The sequence below is a fragment of the Aedes aegypti genome, chromosome 2, assembly GCF_002204515.2.
Source record: "Aedes aegypti strain LVP_AGWG chromosome 2, AaegL5.0 Primary Assembly, whole genome shotgun sequence".
NCBI lineage: Eukaryota > Metazoa > Arthropoda > Insecta > Diptera > Culicidae > Aedes > Aedes aegypti.
This window is the reverse complement of record NC_035108.1, coordinates 106,279,981-106,304,711: the sequence shown is the minus strand read 5'-3', so window position 1 is coordinate 106,304,711 and position 24,731 is coordinate 106,279,981. Positions and strand designations below refer to the sequence as shown.

Here is a 24,731-nt window from a genome sequence, read left to right as displayed (position 1 = left end):
ATGCAACAGTGGGGAAAAGCAGAAGTGTCGAAGAGTTGCACTTTGGACCTTTTGTTGAAACGATAATGGCGGAAGTTCGCTAGAGCAATGGGATTTGAACTGCAATTCGACTTTTCTGATAGTTGGAAAACGTTCTATAGGTAGATAAAGCTACTTTGGAGATTTAAATCATTAAAACTATGAAGATTACAATTAAATTCCCGATTAATCCAGTTACTACTTAATTTAACATGTTTCCGTAAAATTTGTTTCAATATTTCACTGTTTTCTATCATACACTCTCCGTCCATATGACCTAAGTTACGTTTCCGAATGCAATCCATTTATCTTGCAACCGTAAAGTAATCCGATCATTTTTCATTCTTCAACCGATTCTAACGACTTTCGAACTCTTTCCCCACCTCTCATTTCAGAACATCCGGAAATGGCAGCCACAGTTCCCAAATGGGAAAAGCTTTCGCCAAGTGAATTCCAACAGCTGCAGGACCTCGCCTCATGTAAGTGATATCTTTTCGTTTCGGATCTAAGTGGTGGCACCTTTCGTCTCAGAACTAAATTTATCCTTGACGTGTTTTTTTTCTGTATGGTTACAGTTTTTACAATGCTTCTTAGATTACGATTTGATGTTTGTAAGATTGTATTACATGGGTCCTTCCTTAGCCTAGTGGTAACGTTCGCGGCTACAAAGCAAAGCTATGCTGAAGGTGTCTTGGTTCGATTCCCGATTGATCCAGGATCTTTTTGTAAATTAAATTTTCCTGATTTATCACGTAAAGAGTATAATCGTGCCTGCCACAATTGCAGAAATTGCAACTTTGGCAACTTGATTAATAACTGTGGAAGTGCTTTTAGAACACTATGCTGAGAAGAAGACTCTGCTCTAGCGGGGAAGAAGAAAAAAAGAAGAAAATTATTTAATATAGCACTGTGATGAACGTAAAACCCCTTTATTTTTCTATTACAGTTAACAAATTTGCGTTTTGGCTAGGTCATCGGTTTTGGACGAAATAGGTTCTAACGAGATCTCCAAAACAAATCCTTTAAGTTTCCTTCCAGCAATAGCTTACGTAAATTCCATTTACGTAATTTCATTTATGTAAAATGAGGTCAATTGATTTTTCATCCATTTAAAGTGAAAATGCATCCAAGCCAAACCTTGAATTTTTGAGCACAAATATGGGGAATCTGACAAATATTTGTACTAAAAATTTAACTCATTGGACGAATCGCTCAAATTTTCAGCGTAAACGATTGCAATGTGCTCAAAGCACTCCTACTCGTAGTTCCATGCCTTGTCCGTTTATATCGCGACCAGTATGCTATAATCAGGATCTCACTGGCATCAATCCTGATGTGCCGGTTGGCACTCCTGTTATTTTGGGCGAGGGTACTTTAAGCGGCACCGGTCGCTGTGACAGAGTTGCATTCGGATTTTTGTGGTTTTTATGAAGGTTCATCAGAGCCCACTGCGAACTTCACCACATCCTGGGCTACTCCCCAACTCGCAGAGGTCCTGGGGGGGGGGGTCCGTTAAGCCCCTCGACTTTCGTCCCTGCTGCCCCAGAATTCAAATTCTAGAAGCGTGTAATTGTAAAAGCATCTCTTGTGAAAGTTTGAAGCATATATCCAGAACTACCATAAGAAGCCCATCCTGAGATTTGTGTATGTTTTTTATACAGAACCCATCGATAGCATACCCAAAAATTCTTATCTGAAATAATTTCTGAATTCATTACAGTAATTCTTAATAAATCCATGAGAAATATTCTGAGAAAACTCTCTGTTCGGGTTTATTTATAATTCCTATATATATATATATATATATATATATATATATATATATATATATATATATATATATCCTATAAACAAACCCGAACAGAGAGAAATTTCTGGCTGATTGTATGTGGGATTCTGAAATAAATGTAAGAATACCGCTGGAATTATTCCTGAAAAAACTCCTGCCTCAAGGGTTAAAAAAATGGTATAAATCCTAAAAGAAATCAAGGCAAAATGATTAAAAAAAATGAATGAAAACGCTCAAATAGAAACCATGAAAAGAAATAAACTATTAGAATATATAACGACTACCACCACCTTTTTAACCCCTCTACCGGAAGTTGCATTTCTTTACAACAAAAAATATTCAAACAACGCAAACTATTTGTTGTTCGATATTTTTTCACAAGCCTCCAAAACTCTTCTATTTTTAGAATCTGTATCAATACTGATTATTGGTCATATGGTTTTGAAATATTTAGATGTTCCTTGGGAACCGACATTCCCCATATAAAATTTCTTTGACCGCCATTTTGTTTTTGGTCAATTTATCAAAAAACTGAAATGTGGGCTATACAATGTCAGGTTATAAGGAGCTCCTCTGGAAAAATCAAACAAATCGGTTGAGCTATCTCCTCGAAATCTGAAAATTACAAAACGTTGTTTTTTTAGATCTTCGTACGGCCAGATTGGTACCAGAGACAAAAATGTTCATGACTCAAAAACGGTTGCACCAATTTGTTTCATTTTTGCACAACAGACTCTTATTGAAGTATTGTTTCGAACACCAAATAACCGATCATGAGAAAAAAAAATCTGTAGACTAAGAGATTTACGTAAATTATGGCAAAAAATTGGTCCCCCAAAAAATTTCTGAATATCTCCGGAACCAGATGATCAATATCGACATATTCCTAAAATAGAAGAGTTTTTTGAGGGCCCCTAAAAAAATATCGCTGTTCGAATATGTTTTGTGGTTAAAAAATGGCGCTACCGGTAGAGGGGCTAAGGATTGTTCAGGAGAATTCTGGATAAAATCGTAACATAGACTTTTGAACAAAAAAATGTTGTGTACTTGACTTGACTTGGTTTGTGTTGTTGAAATCAAAATAAAATTTTCCGGAATGAAGAAACACGAAATATGTTTGAAAAGGCCTATTTTCCTTTTTTTATTGGAAAATTTTATATAAGTATGAGTATATTTCGAAATTGATGGAACCTAGAAAATTTTTACTTAAGTACTCTTCCAATGTATTTTCTGTACTATCAAATAAACACATAAAAAAATATTGTTTTCCTTTATTTCGATTTTTTTCAAAATTTGTAATACTTTATAAAATTATAACTGTTTGTCCAAAGTTCTTCCATTATGAAACATTGTGCAATAAATCACATAAGTTGTCCCCTAAAACATGTCCAAAAATAATAAAAATCACAGATGCATTTTCATAGAAAATCGATTTTAATTTTTTTTATTAAAAAAATCTGTCATTATTTTTTACCGTGCATATTTTTTTTCCAAATAGTCCTAAACAATACCTACAACAACCGCAAAATATATCCAAAAATTAAAAACATCAATGTTGTGGTTTTTAAGAACAATTAGCTTCAAATTTTCATTTGAAAATATCGTTTATATTTTTTACCGTGCACTCTTTTTTCAATACTTAAGCATAAATATTTTGATCAAACGATAAACGATTTAGCTACGATTCGCTCAATCAAAATTATTTTTTTCTGGAATGGAGAAACACGAAATATGATTGAAAAGGACCTATTTTTCTTATTTTATTAGAAAATTTTATATAAATATGAGTATATCTCGAAATTGATGCAACCTAGAAAAGATTTACTTAAGTACTTTTGGATTGCAATTTTTCTGTACTTTCAAATAATCACATAAAAATTATTGTTTTCCTCTATTTAGATTTTTTTTTCAAAATCTGTAATTTAAAAAAAAATCATAACTTTTTTGTCCATCATTCTTCCAGTTTGAAACATTGTGCAATAAATCACATGAGTTGTCCCCTAAACCATATCCAAAAATTAAAAAAAAAATCATAACTGCGTTTCTGCAGAAAATTGATTTTAAAATTTTGTTTTTGAAATAAAAAATAATCTGTAACTTTTTTTTACCGTGCTCATTTTTCTCCACATAGTCCTAAGCAATACCTACAACTTTGTAGAAGATCTCAAATCGATCGGACAAACCGTTTTCGAGTTACAGTTTTTCAAAAATTTGCCATGCATTCTTGATGGTAATGGTGAACAGTGTAGTTTGTTTCTGCAGTGCAGTGATAAATCAATTAAATTACGTGTGAAATAGTGGACTTGCCGCGGAACAACGATTTCTATCGCGAGCAACATTGTATTTTGAAACAGGATAAGTAGGAGGCAAATTGTCTCTAACGCTTGTCCTCGTTTAATTTTGCATTTAATTTTGCCCCAGCAGCTGCTGGAGGCTGGTAACTTTTTTGTACACTGTATTGTTTCATCTGTGTTAAGTGTTGCATGCATGTTTCGTTTGGTGGAAGTGTATAGGTGCTAAGCAAAATGACTGAGTGCAAGCAATGTGGGGCCCCGGTATTAATTTCTGAAATACCGACCTCATGTACAGGTTGTTTGAGTGTGTACCATTACAAGTGCACACCACTGACGAAAGCTGTTGCTAAGCTTGTCAGTGAGAACGAAAATCTGCTATTTAAATGTAGTGATTGTTTATCAAGCCAGTGTTGTGGCGAGCAGAATTTAACGCTCCCGACCGTACGAATGTTCGAAGAAGAGATGAAGAAGATTTCTTCTATTTCGGATTCGTTCAGTGGCGTTCGGGAGCAAATTGCTGCTCAGATAAACGACGCGTTAAAAACCGGGATGGAGGAATTGGTGAGAAGTCTAAATAGTACCATGGATAAAGCAATTTTTGAAATGTCAAAATCTGTGAGCAAAGAGTTGGAAAGTATGAAATGTTCATTTTTTGAATTTAACTCGAATAATAATTTAGTTGCAATGAATGATAAGCACGGTACATCAAGTACGGCATCGGAGCCGAGCCTGCTTCCCAGAGGCAAGAAACGTAAGGTTCAGGAAGACGTTTGCGCTATGTCGGATGATGTTTTTGTTCAAAGTATTAGTTTCGCGGATGTTGTCAAGAGTAATGCTGGGATTAAAATTAGGAATAAGAGTACAAAAAAGAAAAGCACTGCGAATGATGTAATGCAAGTGACTCGTAAGGCTCGTCCGGTCATTGTGATCAAGCCAATAGAGTCCAACCAGAGTAGCGAGGATACTCGCAAAATTTTGATTAACAAATTGGATCCGAAAAAACACAAAATAAGTAACTTGAGACACGGGAAAGATGGCTCTATTATTGCTGAGTGTGCAACAGGATACAATGTTAATGTTGTGAAAGATGGCATTCAAAGCGATTTGGGTGAAAACTACAACGCTGTTGTTCCCTCATCGGTGCCAAGACTTTTAGTGAAGGGCATGAGCGATCAGTTTTCCTCCGATGAATTCATTCGGATTTTAAAAGATCAGAATGAAGACATCGCGATAAATGAAGTCAAAGTAATAAGGATGTATGAAAATCCACATTTCAAGTACAAAAAGTACAATGTTGTTATTGAAGTTGATAAAGAGACGCATAGTTGTTTGTTAACGGCGCAACAAGTGTATGTTAAATTTGATCGGTGTCGTGTTGTTCCAGAGATTAGTGTTTTGAGATGTTTCAAATGTGGAGAATTCGGGCACATGAGCATGAATTGTAAAAATTGCGATGCATGCTGTAGGTGCAGTGGAAGTCACAAGACATCCGAATGTACGTCAACTGTTTTGAAATGTATCAATTGTATAAAAATGAATAAAGAACGTAAAATGAACTTGGACGTCAACCACGGAGCATTCAGTTATGAATGTGAAGTCTTTAAGAATTTGTATCAAAGAAAAAAGAGCAGCCTACATTTCAATGAATAGCAACCAAGTTCCAGTAGTAATGTGAATCAGTTCGATATCTTGTATTTAAATATAGCCGGTTTATCTACAAACTACGTTGAATTACGTCAGATTGTAGAAGAAAAACGTCCATATCTAGTATTTTTATCAGAAACGCATATTGTTGACATAGATGCATTTAATCAATATAGTATTCCGGGTTATAATGTGGCTGCATGTTTATCACATTCGAGACACACTGGCGGAGTTGCTATTTATGTCAAAGAATCAGTTCAGTACAGGCTTCAATTGAACGAAGTTTGTGAAGGTAATTGGTTCTTGGGCATCGCAGTTGATCGTGGCATGAAGATGGGTAATTACGGTGTATTGTATCACTCTCCCAGTTCAAGTGACCAGCGTTTTATTGAAATTTTGGAAAACTGGCTTGAGACGTTTGTAGATTGTAGTAAATTAAATGTTCTTGCTGGTGACTTTAATATTAATTGGTGTGACAATTCGAATTCGAATCATTTGAAACGATTAGCTGACTTTTTTAATTTAAAACAAAAGGTAAATGTTTATACACGTATTTTCAGACATAGTCAAACTTTGATTGATCACGTTTATACTAATTTGGATTCCGTTAGTGTTATTAAAAATTCTGATTTAAAAGTAACAGACCATGAAACATTAGTTATTAATATTGATGACAATAGTAGAAATAAAAGTGACTTTGTAAAATTAAAGTGTTGGAAAAAGTATTCAAAACATGCCGTTTCAAGTCTTGTCGAAAGAAATGTTGATTTTCATACAAACGACGGTTCGTTAGATCAAAAGTCAGCTGTTCTAACTGATGTTTTAAAAACCTGTACCAATAAATTAGTCGAACATAAATTTGTTTCGTTGAAAAATTCGAACAGCTGGTACAATTTGGATTTGTTGCGTTGTAAACGCAATAGGGACAAACTGTACAAAAAATGGCGTAGAAATAATAATAATACAAATTGGAATAGGTACAAGGTCGCGCGTAATAAATACTCGCAAATGGTTAAACAAACTCGTTGCGAGTATATTCAGAGGAAAATTGATCAGCATCAAAACAACAGCAAAGAGTTATGGAAAATTTTGAAATCCTTGTTAAAACCTAGTAATTGTAAACCGCGGTCCATAACTTTCAATGGCACATTAGAAGAATCAGAACAAGTAATAGCATGTAAATTTAATGAGTATTTTGTGGACAGTGTTTCATCGATTAACCAATCCATTGAGTTAGTAGATGAACCTGACGAAATAAAACAGCCGATTAACAATAATTGCACATTTGAATGTTTTCACCCAATAACGTTGGAAGACCTACGAAATATTTGCTTTTCTATGGGAAAAACGGCTGGCGTAGATAACGTTAATGCGAGAGTAATACAAGATTGCTTTGATGTCATCGGCCACAATCTGCTGGACCTGATTAATGAATCGTTACAAACTGGGCACGTGCCACAAGTTTGGAAGGAATCACTTGTGATTCCTATTCAAAAAGTTGCTGGGACGATTAAAGCCGAAGAGTTTCGTCCCATCAACATGTTGCACACATTAGAGAAAATTTTAGAACTTGTTGTAAAAGGCCAGCTGTTAGCATATTTAAATAGTAATAATTTGCTAATACCAGAGCAATCGGGATATCGGGAAGGTCATTCTTGTGAAACCGCATTGAACCTGGTGTTGGCAAAGTGGAAAGAAAACGTAGAGCGTAAAGATACGATTGTTGCTGTTTTTTTGGATCTCAAACGCGCTTTTGAAACGATTTCTCGGCCCTTGTTGTTAAGAACAATCAAGCGCTTTGGATTTTCGGGTTCTGCATATAGATGGTTTGAGAGCTATTTAACTGATAGAACCCAACGGACTGCTTTCAATGATTCTGTTTCGAGCCCCGTGGTGAACAGCCTTGGCGTACCACAGGGGAGTGTATTAGGGCCCGTTTTATTCATTATGTATATAAATGACATGCGACGAGTTTTACGTTTTTGTGACATAAATCTTTTTGCAGATGATACCGTGATATTCATTGCGGCTAAAAATCTTGATGATGCCGTTGCACATATGAATGCAGATTTACGTTCTCTGAGTAGATGGTTGAAGTACAAACAGTTGAAATTGAATATAAGTAAAACTAAATTTATGTTGATATCGCGGAATCGAACAAATATAGACGTCTCAATACAAATTGATGATGAGACAATTGATCGCGTGCGCGAAATTAAATATCTTGGCGTGATTATTGATGACAGATTAAAGTTCGACGCTCACATCGACAATGTTATCAAGAAAATAGCCAAGAAGTATGGAATACTCTGCCGATTAAAAAACGATTTAACGATTGCTAGTAAAATACATTTGTACAAATCAATCATCTCTCCACATCTGGAGTTTTGCGCTTCCATTTTGTTTTTAGCAAATGAAACACAAATATCGAGAATGCAGCGTTTGCAAAATAAAATAATGCGTTTGATTTTGAGATGCAACAGATTCACTTCCTCGTCTTTCTTATTAGATGCTCTTCAGTGGTTATCGGTGAAGCAAAGAATTGTATTCTTGACGATGGTGTTCATTTTTAAAGTAATTAACGGTTTGTTGCCTCGATATTTGTGTGATCGAATTGAAAGAGGAAGTGACATTCATAGATATAATACTAGAAACGCGACTGAATTAAGAACACCACAGTTTTTGTACGGTGCTTCACAAAACTCTTTGTTTTTTAAAGGAATAAATGTTTTCAATTCGATGCCTATACACATCAAACGTGCTGCAACTCTATCACAGTTTAAGAGACTATGTATTTCACACGTCAAAGCTGCCTTCTGAACAGCTACATGTTAACTTTTTTGTACTTGACTAATATTGTATCTTGACGAAGTTTTGACTAACGGATATTTTGTATTGACTATATTGTAAAATATGTTTAATAATTATTGGGGCACTAATAAACTACGATGTTCGCCTCGATGATGATGATGGATTTTTTATATATTGACGTAGTTATAGTTTATTCCTTTTTATGTGTAGTCTACGGAGGTTTGAGTCCCGCGCGCGGTACACAGGTATAAACGACTGTTTGATGACTTATCATTTGAATTGAGAATTTATGCTGTTGGTGGATGCCATGCATTAGTAGTAAGTTTTCTGGTTGAATGTCAGAAATTTCTTGAAAATGCAAATGTTTCCGATAGTTTTGACATCATCGGCGGGGTTATCAATTCTGGCAATGTTTTGGATTTTGTTGAACTTTCTTGATCACTATTAAAACTTATGAAAAGTGTGGTTGAGTCCAACAGATTTTTACCATTTTTTTTTTGCTGTATAGTATGGGAACTTGTAATGTTGTTTATATCTGTTGAAATAATCAGACCGTTTATTGTTTGCAAATCTGGTTAACATTGATCATAATTAATTATCTTAAAGATATATCGTCTCGCTCAAACCTTTGTAGGGGTATGTGGTGGGACCATCATCATCATCATCATCATAATAAATTTTCCGATACGCCCTTCTCAAAAATAAGGCGAGGTTCAAAATGGCGGTCTGAAAGTGCATAATGGCATTTTTGGTCATAAAGAATCTGTATGCAAATTTTCAGGCGATTCTAAAAATACAAAAATAATCGGATTTGCAAAACGGCGTGGAACCGCTCAATAGTGGAATCATCAGCCCAAGAAGTTACCTTGGGAAATTCCTGCAAGAACCGTTGTAGATGTAATGCCTCGAAAAATTCTTGATAGATTCGAAAAAGGTTAGGACTAGAAAAACATTCAAGAGGCATACGTTTAGAGATACCTATCAACTTCCTGCAGGGAATGCCAGAAAAATTACAAACGCAGTTACAACAAAACATATTACAGATTTTTTTTAAAATAAATCCCTAATTTTTGGCGAAACTCAAGAAGGCAAATTAACCTCCTGCCTAGAGAAATGCTCGATGTTGTCCTTAGAAAAAATCCTGATTAATTCCTTCTAAGATTCCTATGATAATATTCTTAACTTTTTTAATGAATTCCCGACGAAATTTCAAAACTTATTAAAGGAAATTCTACAGGGTTTTCTTGTAAAATTCTTATACATTTTTTTTTTAGAATTGTCTTGAGAGGTACTGTAAGATTATTATTAACTTAATTATTAACTAGTGGTCCCGACAAATTCCGAAAACCCTTTTTATACAAGGAGACATGGACCGTTTCTGGTTTGGGGTCGCGCGTCGGTCGAGTGAAAGTGAAAAAGTGGCGTGATCGCTTAGTTGTGTTTGATCCTTCGACCTTGACACTTACTCCTGCGGGGGCCGGCGATGAGGGCAGGATCAAACATGTCGCGCATCGGTCGAGTAAAGTGAAAAAGTGCCGCGTTCGATAAGTTCTTTTTGATCTTTCGATGTTGACGCTTGCTCCTTGGCAGTGCTCCGAGCAGTCGTCAGTTGTTTTCCCTCTCGGGTCGCGCGCCTATTTTCTCTGTGTGTTTTTATATAGCCGAGCAAACGAATGAAGCTGAAAGTGTATTGTTGCTGCTCAAGGATGACGGATCAATTGGTGAGCTCGTTTCATGCTACTATATCTAATCTATAAAATATGTATGATTGCACCTTTAATCGTTACAATGGTGAGACGTAAATATGATTTTTCAACAAACTATGAAAGGTTCGTCACTGTGAGTGTCGACATAAACTCTGATTCATAAATTATTTACGTCCAATTTTTTTTCTCAAAACACCTTTTTCCTTTTACTTTTATTTTTGTAATTAAAAAAAACTTTGAATGGTTCGACACTACGAGTGTAGACTTGCGAAAGGTTCACTTTATTCAACAAACTTTGAATGGTTCGTCACCTCAAGTGTCGGCATATTTTTTCTCTACATAGATATTGTTCACACCAAATGAAAATATTATATTTACATATAAGCATATTTATAGCTCACAAATAATTATTTATCATGGTCTAATCGCTTATCAAACTGAATCCTGTGATCCAACGATCCTTCCCATTAACAAACATCCCTCCCAGTAACCTTTGTGGAGATGCAGAGGCAAACACGGTCTCCAAATAGCAAAGGTTACACACTAACATTCCTTCCCCCAATCCCACCTGACTGCAAGGACGTGGCCGGCGCCGTTATTGACCATGTATAAATAGAGGCACTGAATTATGCACACTGAAGAAGATTATGGTCAATCCCAGCCGGTTGATTCTTTGTGCATTTTCACTGACCTCGGTCAATCACGGAATAGCAACCATTGATATGTGTAGTCAGTCTAAGCTAAGCTAAGCTAAGCTAAGGGAGACATGGATCATTTCTGGTTTGGCAGTGAATAAAGGTCTTGCAAGCTGTAATAAAAGTTTGAAAATATAAAAGAAAAAAATAATTTTTAGTAAAAATAAGGGATTTTTCTAACATTTTGAAAAAAGTGTCCAAAGATATTTTTTTTTTCAAAATGCTATCAACAAAATTATATTGTTGATCAAATTTATAGCGTTGATCATAAAAGTATTGGAAATATAGAAATTTGAACCTTTGATTTTAAAATTGTTGGTATCGGTATGTTCTATAACTCGATAGTTCTATAAGTCGATGGTCCCTTGACTATCGAGTTATGGAGAGTCGACTGTATAAGAAGATTGTGAAAATTTTCCCTAGCCTAATGAAAGAATTTCTTTCAGGTATCCTTGTGAATATTCCTAAAGTAGAAGTAAACAAAAGTCAATCAGATATATTCCTTGATTCTACCTGATTATGTCGAGGATATTTCTCGGAGTAATCTCTGGGCGATACGTCACATCAAACTGCAGTTCATGACAATATTTTGGAAAACTTTTCAAGGATACAGGTTTTGAAGGGATTTAAGAAGAACTATTCAAAGCAGAAGAGTTACTGGGAATGGTTTTAAAAAGTATTTTTAGCTTTTTTTCAGTTTTAAGTTTAAATATGAGATGCATTGAATTACAACTTTTTAATAATCAAGATTTCCAGGAAATCTATAGCAGTAAAAAAAATATCACACATTGAGCCTTCAACATATTAGCTACAATGTCGCTGAACAAACTAGCGTCAAATTATTGACCCATCTTTAGAACAAAAATTCTAAAAATAATTGTCTTGAACGAACTTTGAGGCAGAAATTTGGATCAACCCAAGTAATCAGTAAGCACGATTATTACAGCATTATATTCCCAGTAGGGTGGTTTAAAATTTAAAAATGTTTGAGAATCAAATCTCCCATATGTTCCTTACCATCCTTACTATTAAAATAGTGTTCTGTGAAAGTTTCAGCTTTCTAGGTGGTGATTGAAAGGTGGCCCAAAGACAATGTAGGTTTATATGGAAATTAAATTTCCCTCTTCAGCACACTTCTTTATTATGGTGTGAAGAATGAGTTTAAACTATGGGATAATAAGTTTCCACTTACATTACAGTACTAGCGTGTTTGGAACTTATCTCAAAATTTCTCCATAGTAATTTTCATATAAACCTACATTGTCTTCGGGCCACCTTTCAATCACCACCTAGAAAGCTGAAAATTTCACCGGACACTATTTTTATGGTAAGGATGGTAAGGAGCACATGGTGAGATTGGATTTTCGAACATTTTTAAATTTTGAACCGCCCTAGTATAACATCGATATTGCCCTAGCCGAACTTCTGTGGGCTCTCGAGAAAGGACGAGGCGCCTCAACAGGTGTCGATTCAATAGGGTACCCACTTCTTCAACGCCACGCTTCTTGAGCTCCTCAATTTTCCTCAAGTTTCCTCAAGCTAGTTGGCGGAATGCTATCGTCATTCTCATTCTAAAACCGCATTACGAGGAATCCGGACCGAGCCCCTTCCAGTCAATCTCACTCACAAGCTGCATGGCGAAGCTGTCTGAGCGCATCATCAATCACCGTTTGATTACGAAGCTAGAGTCGAGCGGTCGCACAATGGTCTGAGGGCGGTCAAAACCTCAAAAATCTAACTTGTTTTCTCCGAACGGTAGTATTTTCCCGACTTCCTTAACACTTCTGTTATTTAAATCCTAAGTTTGAAGCAGATTCATTGGATCTTATATTTTATACAGCTCCTTGGACAGTGGAAGATAAACGATTTATAGTACAGTGGGATTCCGTTTTTGGCATGTTCCATTTTTGGCACCCCCCGATTTTGGCAACAAAATGGTTCCGTTTTTGGCAACATTTTTCAATATCGTTTAAATTTTGTAAATATCATCGGGTTTCTTGGATAAGCCACTTGAAAAGCAGTTCAGCTTCATTCCGATTGCATTCTAAAGGGTATCCACGATGAAATTGCCACACTATGAAATTGATCTAACTTTTCAACCGTTGGGTAGAATTTAATGAAAATTTGGGTGGATTTAGTTCATAGTGCATTATTTACATCCTGCAAGTTTAAAAGTCCTGTGATCAAAACTCGCGGAAATGGAGTCGAAAGAACAGCTAGTGCGTGATGAAATCTTGCGCATTCATCACGAGAACAAGGATTTCTCGCATCGTTCCATCGCTAAAACGTTGGGAATCGCAAATTCCACGGTGTCGCAAGTGATTAAGCGGTTCGAGGAACGATTGACCACCCATCGGAAGCCCAGAAGTGAAGGAAAAAGTATTCCGTACAACACCAAAAATCACAACCGCGTAGTTGGGGCCTTCAACCGAAACCCGAACGCCTCCGTTCGGGATGTGGCTAAGAACCTGCACCTAAGCCGATGTTTTGTTCAGAAGGCCAAACCTAAGGCTGGGCTTCGAATGTTAAAGGTATAAAAGGCCCCTAATCGCGACAAGAAGCAGAACAAGTTCGCCAAAACCCTGACGAAAGTTGAATGCTGCATCATGGACGACGAAACATATGTGAAGGCCGACTTCAAACAGATCCCCGGCAACCTGTTTTTCACGGCCAATGATAAGTCCAGCGTTCCGGAGCATGTCCGCACTCAGAAGATGTCCAAATTTGCGAAAAAATTCCTGGTTTGGCAAGCCATCTGCACGGGCGGGAAGCGGAGTGCACCTTTCGTGACCCAGGACACTATGAACGGACAGGTGTACATGAAAGAGTGCCTTCTTCTCCTGAAGGCCCACAACGTCCCAACAATCTTCTGGCTGGATTTGGCCTCATGCCAATACTCCAATGACGTGCTGAAGAGGTATGCGGACAATAAGGTCAATTTCGCGAAAATGTTCAACCCTCCCAGCACTCCGGAGCTCCGCCCCATCGAGAAGTACTGCGCGATTATGAAGCAGCACCTTCTTAAACGACCTAAGGTAGTATGGGTTTACATGCAAAAAACGGTTGATTCACAGGTTGTGCAGAATCTGATGGCCAGGCTTAAGGCCAAGGTGCGGGCATTTGCGTATGGACTGTTAATAAAATACGAGTAAAATGGTAAACTGAAGTTTAATTGTTTTTTATTTCAATCCCTGAAAATTTGATGGCAATCGAATAAAAACTCGAATTTTGCGAATCAATTTTGTGTGTGGCAATTTCATCGTGGACACCCTTTATCATTGAATAATACATGAGAAATGGCTTTGCATGATTGAGGCTCAAATTACGTTACGTATAAATCTAAGATTTTTTTGGTGTCTAACAGACTTTGTTATTTTCATTGAACGAATTTCTGGCTTGCAGTCTTTAATCCTTAATTAAAACAGTGTTTTCTACTGTCCAACGTTTCAGTAACTGTATTTTGCCGTTTTCAGTAGGAAAATAGTGATCTGTTTATCGTCAATAATGTCTGTCTTAACAGATGTCGCCAATCTGTCGTATCAGTGTCATTGAATAAATTTCACTAATTTTGGTCTTTGCAAGTTGCAAGCCAGAAATTCCTCTAATTATCAAGTTCCAGTCGATCCTTCACTAATATTTGTTATTTTCTTCAAAGGAATAAAAGCACACATGTATAAGTATTTGCCTCATATATTTTATTACAAATTGTGTTATTTTGTTTGAAATTTAAACAAATTTGAAAAAGCCTTTATTTTTGTAACTGAACTGTTAAAAATAATGAAGACTACACGTCATGTAAACTTCATTTATGCGATGTAAACTTTATGTCATGTAAATTTAGGGCTACTTAATATCATGTAATACAGTAATGTCCCGATTTTGTCAGCCCCATTATATATTGAGTGTTGACAAAATCGGGTAAGAGCTTAAATCGGGAAAAAAATCGACTCGATTCAAGTTTTATTTTAACTTGAGGACTTAGTTTTATGATTTTGTTAATATAAATATTGTTTTTTTTTTTTCTTCCAATTTCTATGTACCGTAATCCAAGGTAAGATTGATCAGTTTCTTGGATAAAAATTAGGAATTAAAAATTTCAAAATTTCGTGCTCTAGATGATTGTGTAAACGTGGCCAAGGTCACAATTGACTTTACGCATCCAATATTACCAGTTTAGACGTGCTTACTCTGATTAAAATAAATATCAATTGTAGGTTGACAAAATCGGGAAAAGGGGATGCTTAAATCGGAGGTAGACAAAATCAGTAGTAGATAAAATGGAAGGCTGACAAAATCGGGTCATTACTGTAATGTGTTATATGATATTTAATCTCACAGGATCCTGCTGGATAACATGACATATAAATGAAGTTTTCATGACATATCATGTAAATATCCGTGAAGTTTTACGCTCGAGTTGTGTGCATTATATGTCTCAGAAATTTAAACGTTTCATTTGAATTGTGTGATTTTGTATAAGTAATGTTAAAATTTCTTCCATCAACTCAAAGTACTTCTAACAAAAATTTGTTTTATTATTTGTTGCAAATCTTGACATAATTGTAATGCAATTTTGTTGTAATCCACTGCTCGGGTAGCCTTAAAAATAGCATGGAGAAATACTTATATCGTTCATCGTCCCTGAATGATTTTTTCAGTAGTAGCACTACTGGCTGGATCCTTCGAAAAATTCTTAGGAATTATTAATAGAAGAAGTAATAATAGTAATTGTCGTCAGAATTCTTGCAAAACCCGTTTCGGTTTATTGACGAAATTGTTAAAAGATCTTTGGCAAGGACTTCAAAAACTTCATCATGTCGCAGCGTTCAATTTGAGATCAGTTTGGAAAAAATCGAACAAAATGATAATCATTGTATGAAACCCCGTTATTTTAAAATATTTTTCGTAAGTATGAGGGATGTATGATATGACCGCTAACAGCCCCTATTCATTTCTGACCACGTACACACCTTTAAGGATTCAACCAAAAATTGATTTAAAAAAATATTCTTGATTCCTCTCCTGGAGTCCAAGAATTCCTGAAATTTTTTTCCTGGCTTTAATTCTGTGATAATCTTATTTTTTTTTCGGAGATTTCATTACAAATGCTCATAATTTAATAAAAATCATAAGAAGTTAGATAATGCGACTTCACAGAAATTTTCATATTTGCAATAGCTTATTTGAAAGTCTATACATGTGGGCACGGGAATACTTATTCTTCTTCTTGGCCTTACGTCCTCACTGGGACAGAGCCTGGCCTCTCAGCTTAGTGTTCTTATGAGCACTTCCACAGTTATTATCTGTAAAATGGGATTGTGCTCAAACTGTCGCCCAGCATTATGTAACTGGACTGCCGGACAGTAGGAATACGAAAGAGGAAATTGCATGTTCTTGCAGGCCCTCGTGTCTGACGTGCGCGGGAAAAGGCAACCTTTGTATGGTTGGTATTAGCGTTATGTCTGTCAACGTGTTGACAGCTTATTCGCAAAGTAACGTCTCGAGGGCTAGGTATGCGCAATATGTAACGCTAGGCAGGGTTGACTAATCACCATCTCACATTAACTGAGAGCTTTCTTTGCCAAAGTTGCCATTTTCGCATTCGTATATCTTGTGGCAGATACGATGACACTCTATGCCCAGGGAGGTCGAGGAAATTTCGGTCAGGAAAAGATCCTGGACCGACCGAAAATCGAACCCAGACACCTTCAGCATGGCTTTGTTTTGTAGCCGCGGACTCTAACCACTCGGCTAAGGGAGGCTCATTCAATCATTTGTATACAAAACATAATCGATAATCCGTCTTGGTTCATGAAAAGATGTTTCAGAGTATTTCTGTGACTAATTTTACCAAATCCCGAACTGGATTGCGAAACCCTATGAGACTCTTCATAACAAAGTTAAATATCTAAAAATATCCAATCCATCTCAGCACTAACCTAATTCTCCGAACCTATATCAAATGACCATTATTCTAGAGAGTATCATTTCGCGAATCATAAAACGCCAAATGGTTTTCATACCAAATTGCTGCTATTCCAATCGTTTGTCATCGGAGTTCCACTTCCGCAAAGCACTCCTTCGCCATCCATTTCTCATCTTTCAACCGTTCTCCTTTTTTTTCTCATCATCTCCCCCACAGATTCCACCAAAAAGCTCCAAAATGTACTGCAGGAATTCTGCTCCCCAACGACACCGTCAGCGTCTCGATTTCATCCGGATGGGGTAAGTACAAGGGGGGTTTCTGGGGGGCGGGCTTCAATCGATCCCAGCGTAATTGAATCCGATCAAATGGAATGTAAAATTACCGGCACCGGCACCCGGATAAATGTGATAGCTTTTCAGCCATAGCGTAACATCGATCGTGGAAATAAAACAAGATTACACTGGTGGGTTTCTTTTTTCACGACTTCCTCCCTGCAATACACGAGCGAGTACTGTAGAACGGGGTATTTTTGATAATGCGAGTTCCTCAACTTAGTAAATTACTTATAAAAATTTGCGGATTTCAATCAAATAAAACGAATACAAGTATCAAAAGTATCAGTATGACGCTTCATGTCTGAGCTACAGTCAACTCTCCATTACTCGATATTGAACGGATTAATGAGTTAAAGAGGTAGAGTTATGCACAGCAAAACATTCTCAAATTTACATGGCACGTAAAGTTTTATGCAATCTTGCAATCTTGAGTGAAACTGAAACATTTCACGATCTTGTATCCAACATTCGCCAATATTGCATGCTTTCTTGCATCTTGAAAGTGAGAATGCTTGGTTAACACGATTCTACGCTAAATATTTTGCCATTATTATCAAAGTTACCTTGTTTTACAGTACCTTGTAACACACCCCATTTTGAATCACCGGAGGAAGTCAAGTTCGTCGAGCTTGAATGTGTGTTTGATTTATCTCGTCGTTATCGAAGTGATTAGAAAGCAAACCCGCTTCTGAGCTCGGCTCCGGAAAAGTGATGGCTGCTGTTCGCGTTCTGTTGGGACACCGGAGATGTGCGATATGTATTATGTAGAAGAAATGTGTTTACAATGAACTTTACGGCCAATACCGTGTCTTTGCCTTGTGTAATGCGATAAGCTGACATGAGTACCGCCGTCGTCGTCGTGCCATGTGCTCAAGATTCTTGATGAATAAACAATTTCTATGGGCTGAATGAGTTGTGTTTCATTCGGGTTAATGCTTGTCTGGATGGGAACTTGAAGGAATAATTTTTAAGTTATGATTTATTTAATGTTCTTTATTTAGCCAGTTGGCACTTATTGATGTTTTTTTTTTGTAATCTATATACGCCATTTCTTTTACATTTGTTTTCTGATTACAACTTAGGAAAGAAACTGACCATATTGTTCCTTTAGAAAGAAAATGGAAAACATATCTTGAAAACATAGCGTATCAAGTTATCGTAAATCTCTGGTAAAATTGATTTTGTTTTTACAATCATCGAAACTTCACAATATTTCAAACCAAACCGACACTTCTTGTATAGCAAGCAATTTAACAAGAATTGCTCAAGTACAATGCATCGACCGGTTTTAGTAGGTCGTCGTTGGTGCGGCATCCCCACACTGCCTGAATTACCTGTGTGCAAATTTCCCCCTTGACGGACAAGGTGATCGAAAGGCGGAACCAGCACTAGGATGAACATCCAATTAGATGTTCATCGTAATACAGTTTTCACTTTTCAATCAACGATTTCGTCAAGGTCGACGACTTCGTGGAAGACGCGCTGGTTCTCCTCAGTGGACAACATCATCTGCAAACAATGATAAGTCCAGTCACTCCTTGACCGCAAAACCGCTTAATTAACGATCACTATTCGTTGTGGTATTTCATTACCATCATTTGGGTGGATGGGTGAAAAAATAAACGATGTGTCGAAAGCAAAGGGCAACATTAACATTATTTACACCAATTCCTCAAATGAGTCTATACGACGCGTACGGCGAAGGTCGGCACGCTGAGTAGTTACCTCGTCTACTACTACGCTAGTATAGTGGTGACAGTCGGTGCTCCTGTGCTCTCCTGGCGCTAATGATAATCCGTTTTCCGCCATCCTCCTCGACGGATGTGAGCAGCTGGGTGTAAGGTGTGCTTCGTTAGGGTGGTTAAAAAAATCGTTTTTGTTTCACACCGCCAATTCGATATTAGTCCCTGTAATAATTCATCAATCATGGCTTTCGTGTGGACGTATCAATGTTTTATAACAGTTACGTGAATGATATAATACCCAAGTAATCATGGAGTATTATACCATTGTATATATAATGCAGCTGTATTCCGGTAAGCGGTGTCCGCCGTTTGGCCGAATGCCGTTTGGCCGAACACCATTTGGCCGAACGGGTCGTTTGGCCAAATTACGAACAAAAAAAGTCAAATTACTACAACAGTTATGTGTAAGATTGTTAGGTGTTGCCCAATAATTGATCAGCTAAATAATTGACTTTAATGATGTTTGTCACTATATAAGTGCTCCAAGAGAATGATAAATTGACTCGTTAATTTAGGACGAAGTTGTGAACTCCACTCATTGCATCAAGACTCAAAGCTCATGGTTGTTTCATCTGGGGTACCAACGGTATGATATGGTTACAGGTTTTTAATGATTTCATTAGAAGTTTTTCCTTTTATTCTCTCGAGTTATACTGGTTCCTTTACTGTTGGCAATAATTTAGCTTATATGTTAATTGGGAATTTTACCTTATTTAAATCATCGGGAGTTTTTTGTAGTTATACTAATATGAAAATTGTTTGCATAGCACTTGCTTCAATTTTCATAAGATATTTTTCCTTCTTTCGATCATAGGCTGTTCTTTCTGTTTCTCCTCCAATATTAAGATTGCAACGTGTGAACTGAGGTCTGCCCCATTGCTTGCGTATAGCAGTAAACCGATTGACTCGCTGAATGATTACGTGGAAAAAGCTCACAGTTTCTCCTTTATAAAAAGAAGAAGACAAATTTCGCGGTTACTAGAATTATGAAATAATTTACTTAATACGATTCGAGGGATCGTAGCAATCCAGTCCTGCAGCAGGACTAATAATTCGTGAACCGTTTTAGTTACTGTCAAAAGCTGACTACAAACACAATGCAAAAGCTTCTGCTGGCAGCTATTACCACTAGCAGAGAAGTCAATATTTGATTACATTAAGGATGTTCTTCTTTCAGCACTGACTGTTTTTTGAACTAACATCAAAGAGCCAATTATGTGTATATCAATGATGATAACCTTCTTTAAGCTGAATAAGTTCTTTGAAATTCAGCTTTGAAACTCACTACAGACGGATTTCACGCCAACTCGACACGCGATTAGCAGCATCCCTTCAGAATTCAATGAAACTTTCTGGATGTCAAAAGTATGTGAAACTAAGATACTTTGCATATTTTGTTTTTTCAAAATCGATCTAAGCTAACATTTGGAAAGGGTCAAAGTTATTTTTACTTTTTTTATAAACCCGTATAACTCAAAAAACGGTAAGACCTACAAAAAAGTGTTGTATGGGGAACTGTCGTGAAATTTGCTGACGTTTTAGAAAATAAAATTGAAAAAATAAAAAACCTTTTTTTCACTAAAAAAAAGATTCAAAACTTTGAAGTCGACTTTAAAAAAATGGCCAAAATATATAGGATATATAGCAATAATAAAAATAAAAACAAACCACGACTTTTTTCATAAGCATAATATTGACCCTTTCCAGACACCTGTTAAGATTGGCTTTGACCAAATAAGAAATTAAATATTATTGTGATATCTTTCCAACCATAAAAAAACCCATCGGATTGTTAGACGGAGTTGATTTTCTCATAAGCGGTTTGGTGCGAGATCAATTGAATTTATTAAAAAAAAAACTTCGTATAATTCCGTTTTATTTCTTTTAACTACTCCCAATAAAACAAATATGATCTATTTTGTGATTAAAACTTATTTATCACTTGAAAATATGATCATACTAGACTGTTTAAAGCGAAATAAAAATAAAATAAAAAACTCATTTTGGACTTAAAAAAATCGATGGGGTAGATGAATTAATCTTCGCCATGCTTTAGTTTTCGCCCCCCTCATACAAATTTAGACTTTTTTGTATGAAGGGGCGAAAATTAGTGCAAATTTCTTGGGTGACGAAAATTAGATCTTTACCCTGTTAGAGATTTTTTTTTCTCTAAAATATGCCCAATTTGCAATGTATGGACGACTTTTAGTAAATTTAATTACGAAACTTTTTTCTAAAGGATGATCAAAATCTGAAATGGCCGTTTTTTAAATCGACTTTAAAGTTTTGAATATTTTTTTTTTCAGTGTAGAAAATGTGTTTTTATTTTTTCAATATTTTCCTCTAAAACGTCAGGAAATTTCACGACAGTCCCCCATAAAACACTTTTTTGTAGGTCTTATCGTTTTCGAGTTATACGGGTTTATAAAAAAAGTAAAAAAAAATTTGACCCTGTCCAAATGTTAGTCTAGATCGATTTTGAAAAAACAAAGTATGTAAAATATCTTAGTTTTACATAGTCTTCACACCCCGAAAGTTTCATTGAATTCTTAAGGGGTACTGCCAATCCCTTTGTCGAGTTGGCGTGAAATCCGTCTACAATAATATGCTAACTATAATTCACTATTATTTCCTATTTCGGCTAAACGGCATTCGTCCAAATGGCATTCGGCCAAATGACCCTTTCGACCAAATGGCGTTCGGTCAATCGGTATTCGGCCAAATGACCTGGAACCGCAGCCTACCATTAGAGTAGTTTTATAGTGACAATGGGCACTTTTACAGTTGAACTAATGCAAGAAGGGTAACCAATACAACCCATTAAGTGATATTAGTGCATTGATACATTTGCAATGCAGGGTCAATGCCAGGGTAGGCAATCGTCACCGCCAAATGGAAAAAGTCGGGAACATTTTTATTCATTACTGTTAGGTTGAATTTCATCAATCAAGAATTATTAAAGACAATACTTGAAAAACGATTTTTTTTTTCATTAGGAGTAATTTCTTTAGAATATCTTGAAGAACTACTGAAAAATCTTTTAAAAAACATCTGAAGATACCCGAGCTAACGAAAAACAAAAAAAAATGAGTCATAAAACTATTAATTAGTTGAGGGGGAATGCATAAAAACATCCTTCAAATGTGTGCAGTATAATGCTGGAATGAAATGCCATAAAATAAGTGAAGAAAAACAAATTGCTTTGAAGAAAGTTTTGTCATTATTTCATAGATAGATACATTATTGTATGTGCCGTAATGTAATGAATTTCTGAAAAAAAAAAAACATTTTAGAAATGAAACCTTGATGCACTGCTTTGAACGATTCTATACCAATACCGGAATGCACCATTACCCAGAAAACCAAATCTTCCATTTTCGACGACCTTCATCAGTACATTTTTATACAATTTTTATTCTCTTCTATTGATGCACAAATAATGTTATGACATTCTCGACTCCCTCGGTTTCCATAAACACTTCTTCAAAAGACATGTCCAAAATGCTATGGACCAAATATGTTGTTCTTCTTACCGGCGTCAAGACTCAACTGGGATGAAGCAATTAAAAATCTACTTAAGAAGATTGCAATTAAAAATCTACTTAAGTTAAAACAGTTTAGAATACAATTTTTATATTGTATCAAAACATTATAAAAAGCCAAATTTTGCGAAAGAAGCGACATTCAATAGTGCAATTCTCATTTTAGCTTTGTTATTCAAAGAAAGCTACAAGTGAAGATTTTTTTTTATTTCCGTACGGGTTTGGGCCGAAAGGTCTCAGATTTTCATGAAACTTTTTTCCATAGGCAGGGCTCATCAATATATGAATAAAAAAATTGAGAAAAATTCAGGGTCGCTTATTTTCCCGGAAAACTCAGTTGGAAATTTTTTGTTTTCCCCTGACACTACTTACTTTGAAATATCATAACTCAAGAAAGATGCATCGTAGAAACAAAAGTTTTTTAAGAAAATGAAAGCAAATTTCCTCAGGACTAAAAAAAAAATTAACTGGAAAAAGTTTTCCACATAATTTTTCACCGTTGAGAAAATTTGTAAAGAAAAGCCGGAAAAACTATGCTCCAACTCGTGGAAAATTTTCAAAAAAAAATATTTTGGAGAAGGTAATTTCATAAGCTTTAATCGCTGAAATTTTTGAAATGGTATTTTTTTTCGTTTTTGAGCTATGGCCAATTTCCAAAAAAATGTGCAAATGTGCCATTTTGAGCCTTTTCTTTGAAAAATCATAGCTCAAGAAAGAAGCATCGTAGAAACAAATTTTTTTTTTAATAAAAAGGAAAGCAAATTTTCTAAGGAGTAGAAAAAAATGTTAACTGGAAAAAGTTTTCCACAAAATTTTCCACCGTTGAGAAAATTCGTAAAGAAAAGCCGGGAAAACTATGTTCTAACTCGTGTAAGATTTTCAAATTCCTGCGTTTGATCATAGTTTTGTTAAAAAGGCCCAGATTTCTCGTACAAGGCTTGAAAATCATAAGTTTACCAAAAAACTAACAAAGAGCAGTGAGAAAGTGCAAGTGTTGTCAGCTGAATCCTTTTTCAACCCTTTTCAGTGTAATGAAAAATTGAGGCAGCAACAGTTTTTTCAGTTTTTCTTAGCGGTGAAGTTTTTCATGAAAAATATCATCCATTCCGACTTATTAAAACCAATCCCATATCTTTTATTTAGATGTTTAAAAAAATTTGCAATTGCTTTGATAATAAATCTTTGTTTTTCCGATGCTACGATTGAAATATGGGTTTTCAAAGAAAAGGCTTATATGGTCATTTTCCACATAATTGGCCATAATTCAAAAACGAAAAAAAAGTACATTTCAAAAATTTCAGCGATTAAAGCTTATGAAATTACCTTCTCAAATATATATTTTTGAAAGTTTTCCACTGATTGGAACATAGTTTTTCCGGCTTTTCTTTACGAATTTTCTCAACGGTGAAAAATTTTGTGGAAAACTTTTTCCAGTTTATTTTTTTTTATTTCTGAGAAAATTTGCTTTCATTTTCATTATAAAACTTTGTTTCTACGATGCTTCGTTCTTGAGTTATGATATTTCAAAGTAAGTAGTGTCAGAGGAAAACAAAAAAAAATCCAACTGAGTTTTCCGGTGAAATTAGCGACCCTGAATTTTTCTCAATTTTTGTTTATTCATATATTGATGAGCCCTGCCTGTGGAAAAAGTTTCATGAAAATCTGAGACCCTTCGGCCCACTTTGTACGGAAATAAAAAAAAATCCCCAAGTATTACTTTGGTGCCTTGGTAATCGAGAGTATAGGGACACAATTCGCCATTGTGACGACCATTTTTGGATTCCGAGATGTTGCTCCTCAACAGATCTACTTTTGCCTTGCGTTTTCTTGATTTTACTATTTTTCTTCGAATTTCATACCTGTCTGTACCCCGAATTCAATTCTAGGGTGATAAACTAGAAAGAACAATAAGCAATCATAAGAGGAAGATATTTGGTCATTCTCGATTAAACACATATTGCCAAAAATGCCGAGATCGGTGGAACTCGAAAGAACCGCCAACTATTAAGAATGGTTAATATCAGATGACCCGAAATGGGTCATTCTAGCAAAAACGACATTCGGTGAATTGATGAGATAAGATAAGTTGAAAGAACAGCTACCCGGTCAACCAGTGAGTGATTTTCGATAGCGATCAATATCGATTCGTTTTGAATCGTTGGCGATCGCCATCGCGGGGTAATTGTAACAATGGTTGCACGGGTAATTTTTAAAAGAAGAGTTAAT

The 24,731-nt window shown here is 35.8% G+C and overlaps 1 protein-coding gene across 4 annotated transcripts in view; it reads left to right on the top strand.

The window, feature by feature from the left end:
- The window catches only part of LOC5575250 (diacylglycerol kinase 1), a 655,530-nt gene that overhangs the window by 362,252 nt on the left and 268,547 nt on the right, over positions 1–24,731 (top strand). For all 4 annotated transcript variants that reach the window (XM_021841863.1, XM_021841861.1, XM_021841864.1 and 1 more), the window contains exons 5-6: positions 414–497; positions 17,100–17,182. In XM_021841863.1, coding sequence (XP_021697555.1) covers positions 425–497; positions 17,100–17,182 — 156 coding nt within the window. In that variant the 5' untranslated portion in view covers positions 414–424. The remainder of the gene's footprint in view (positions 1–413; positions 498–17,099; positions 17,183–24,731) is intronic.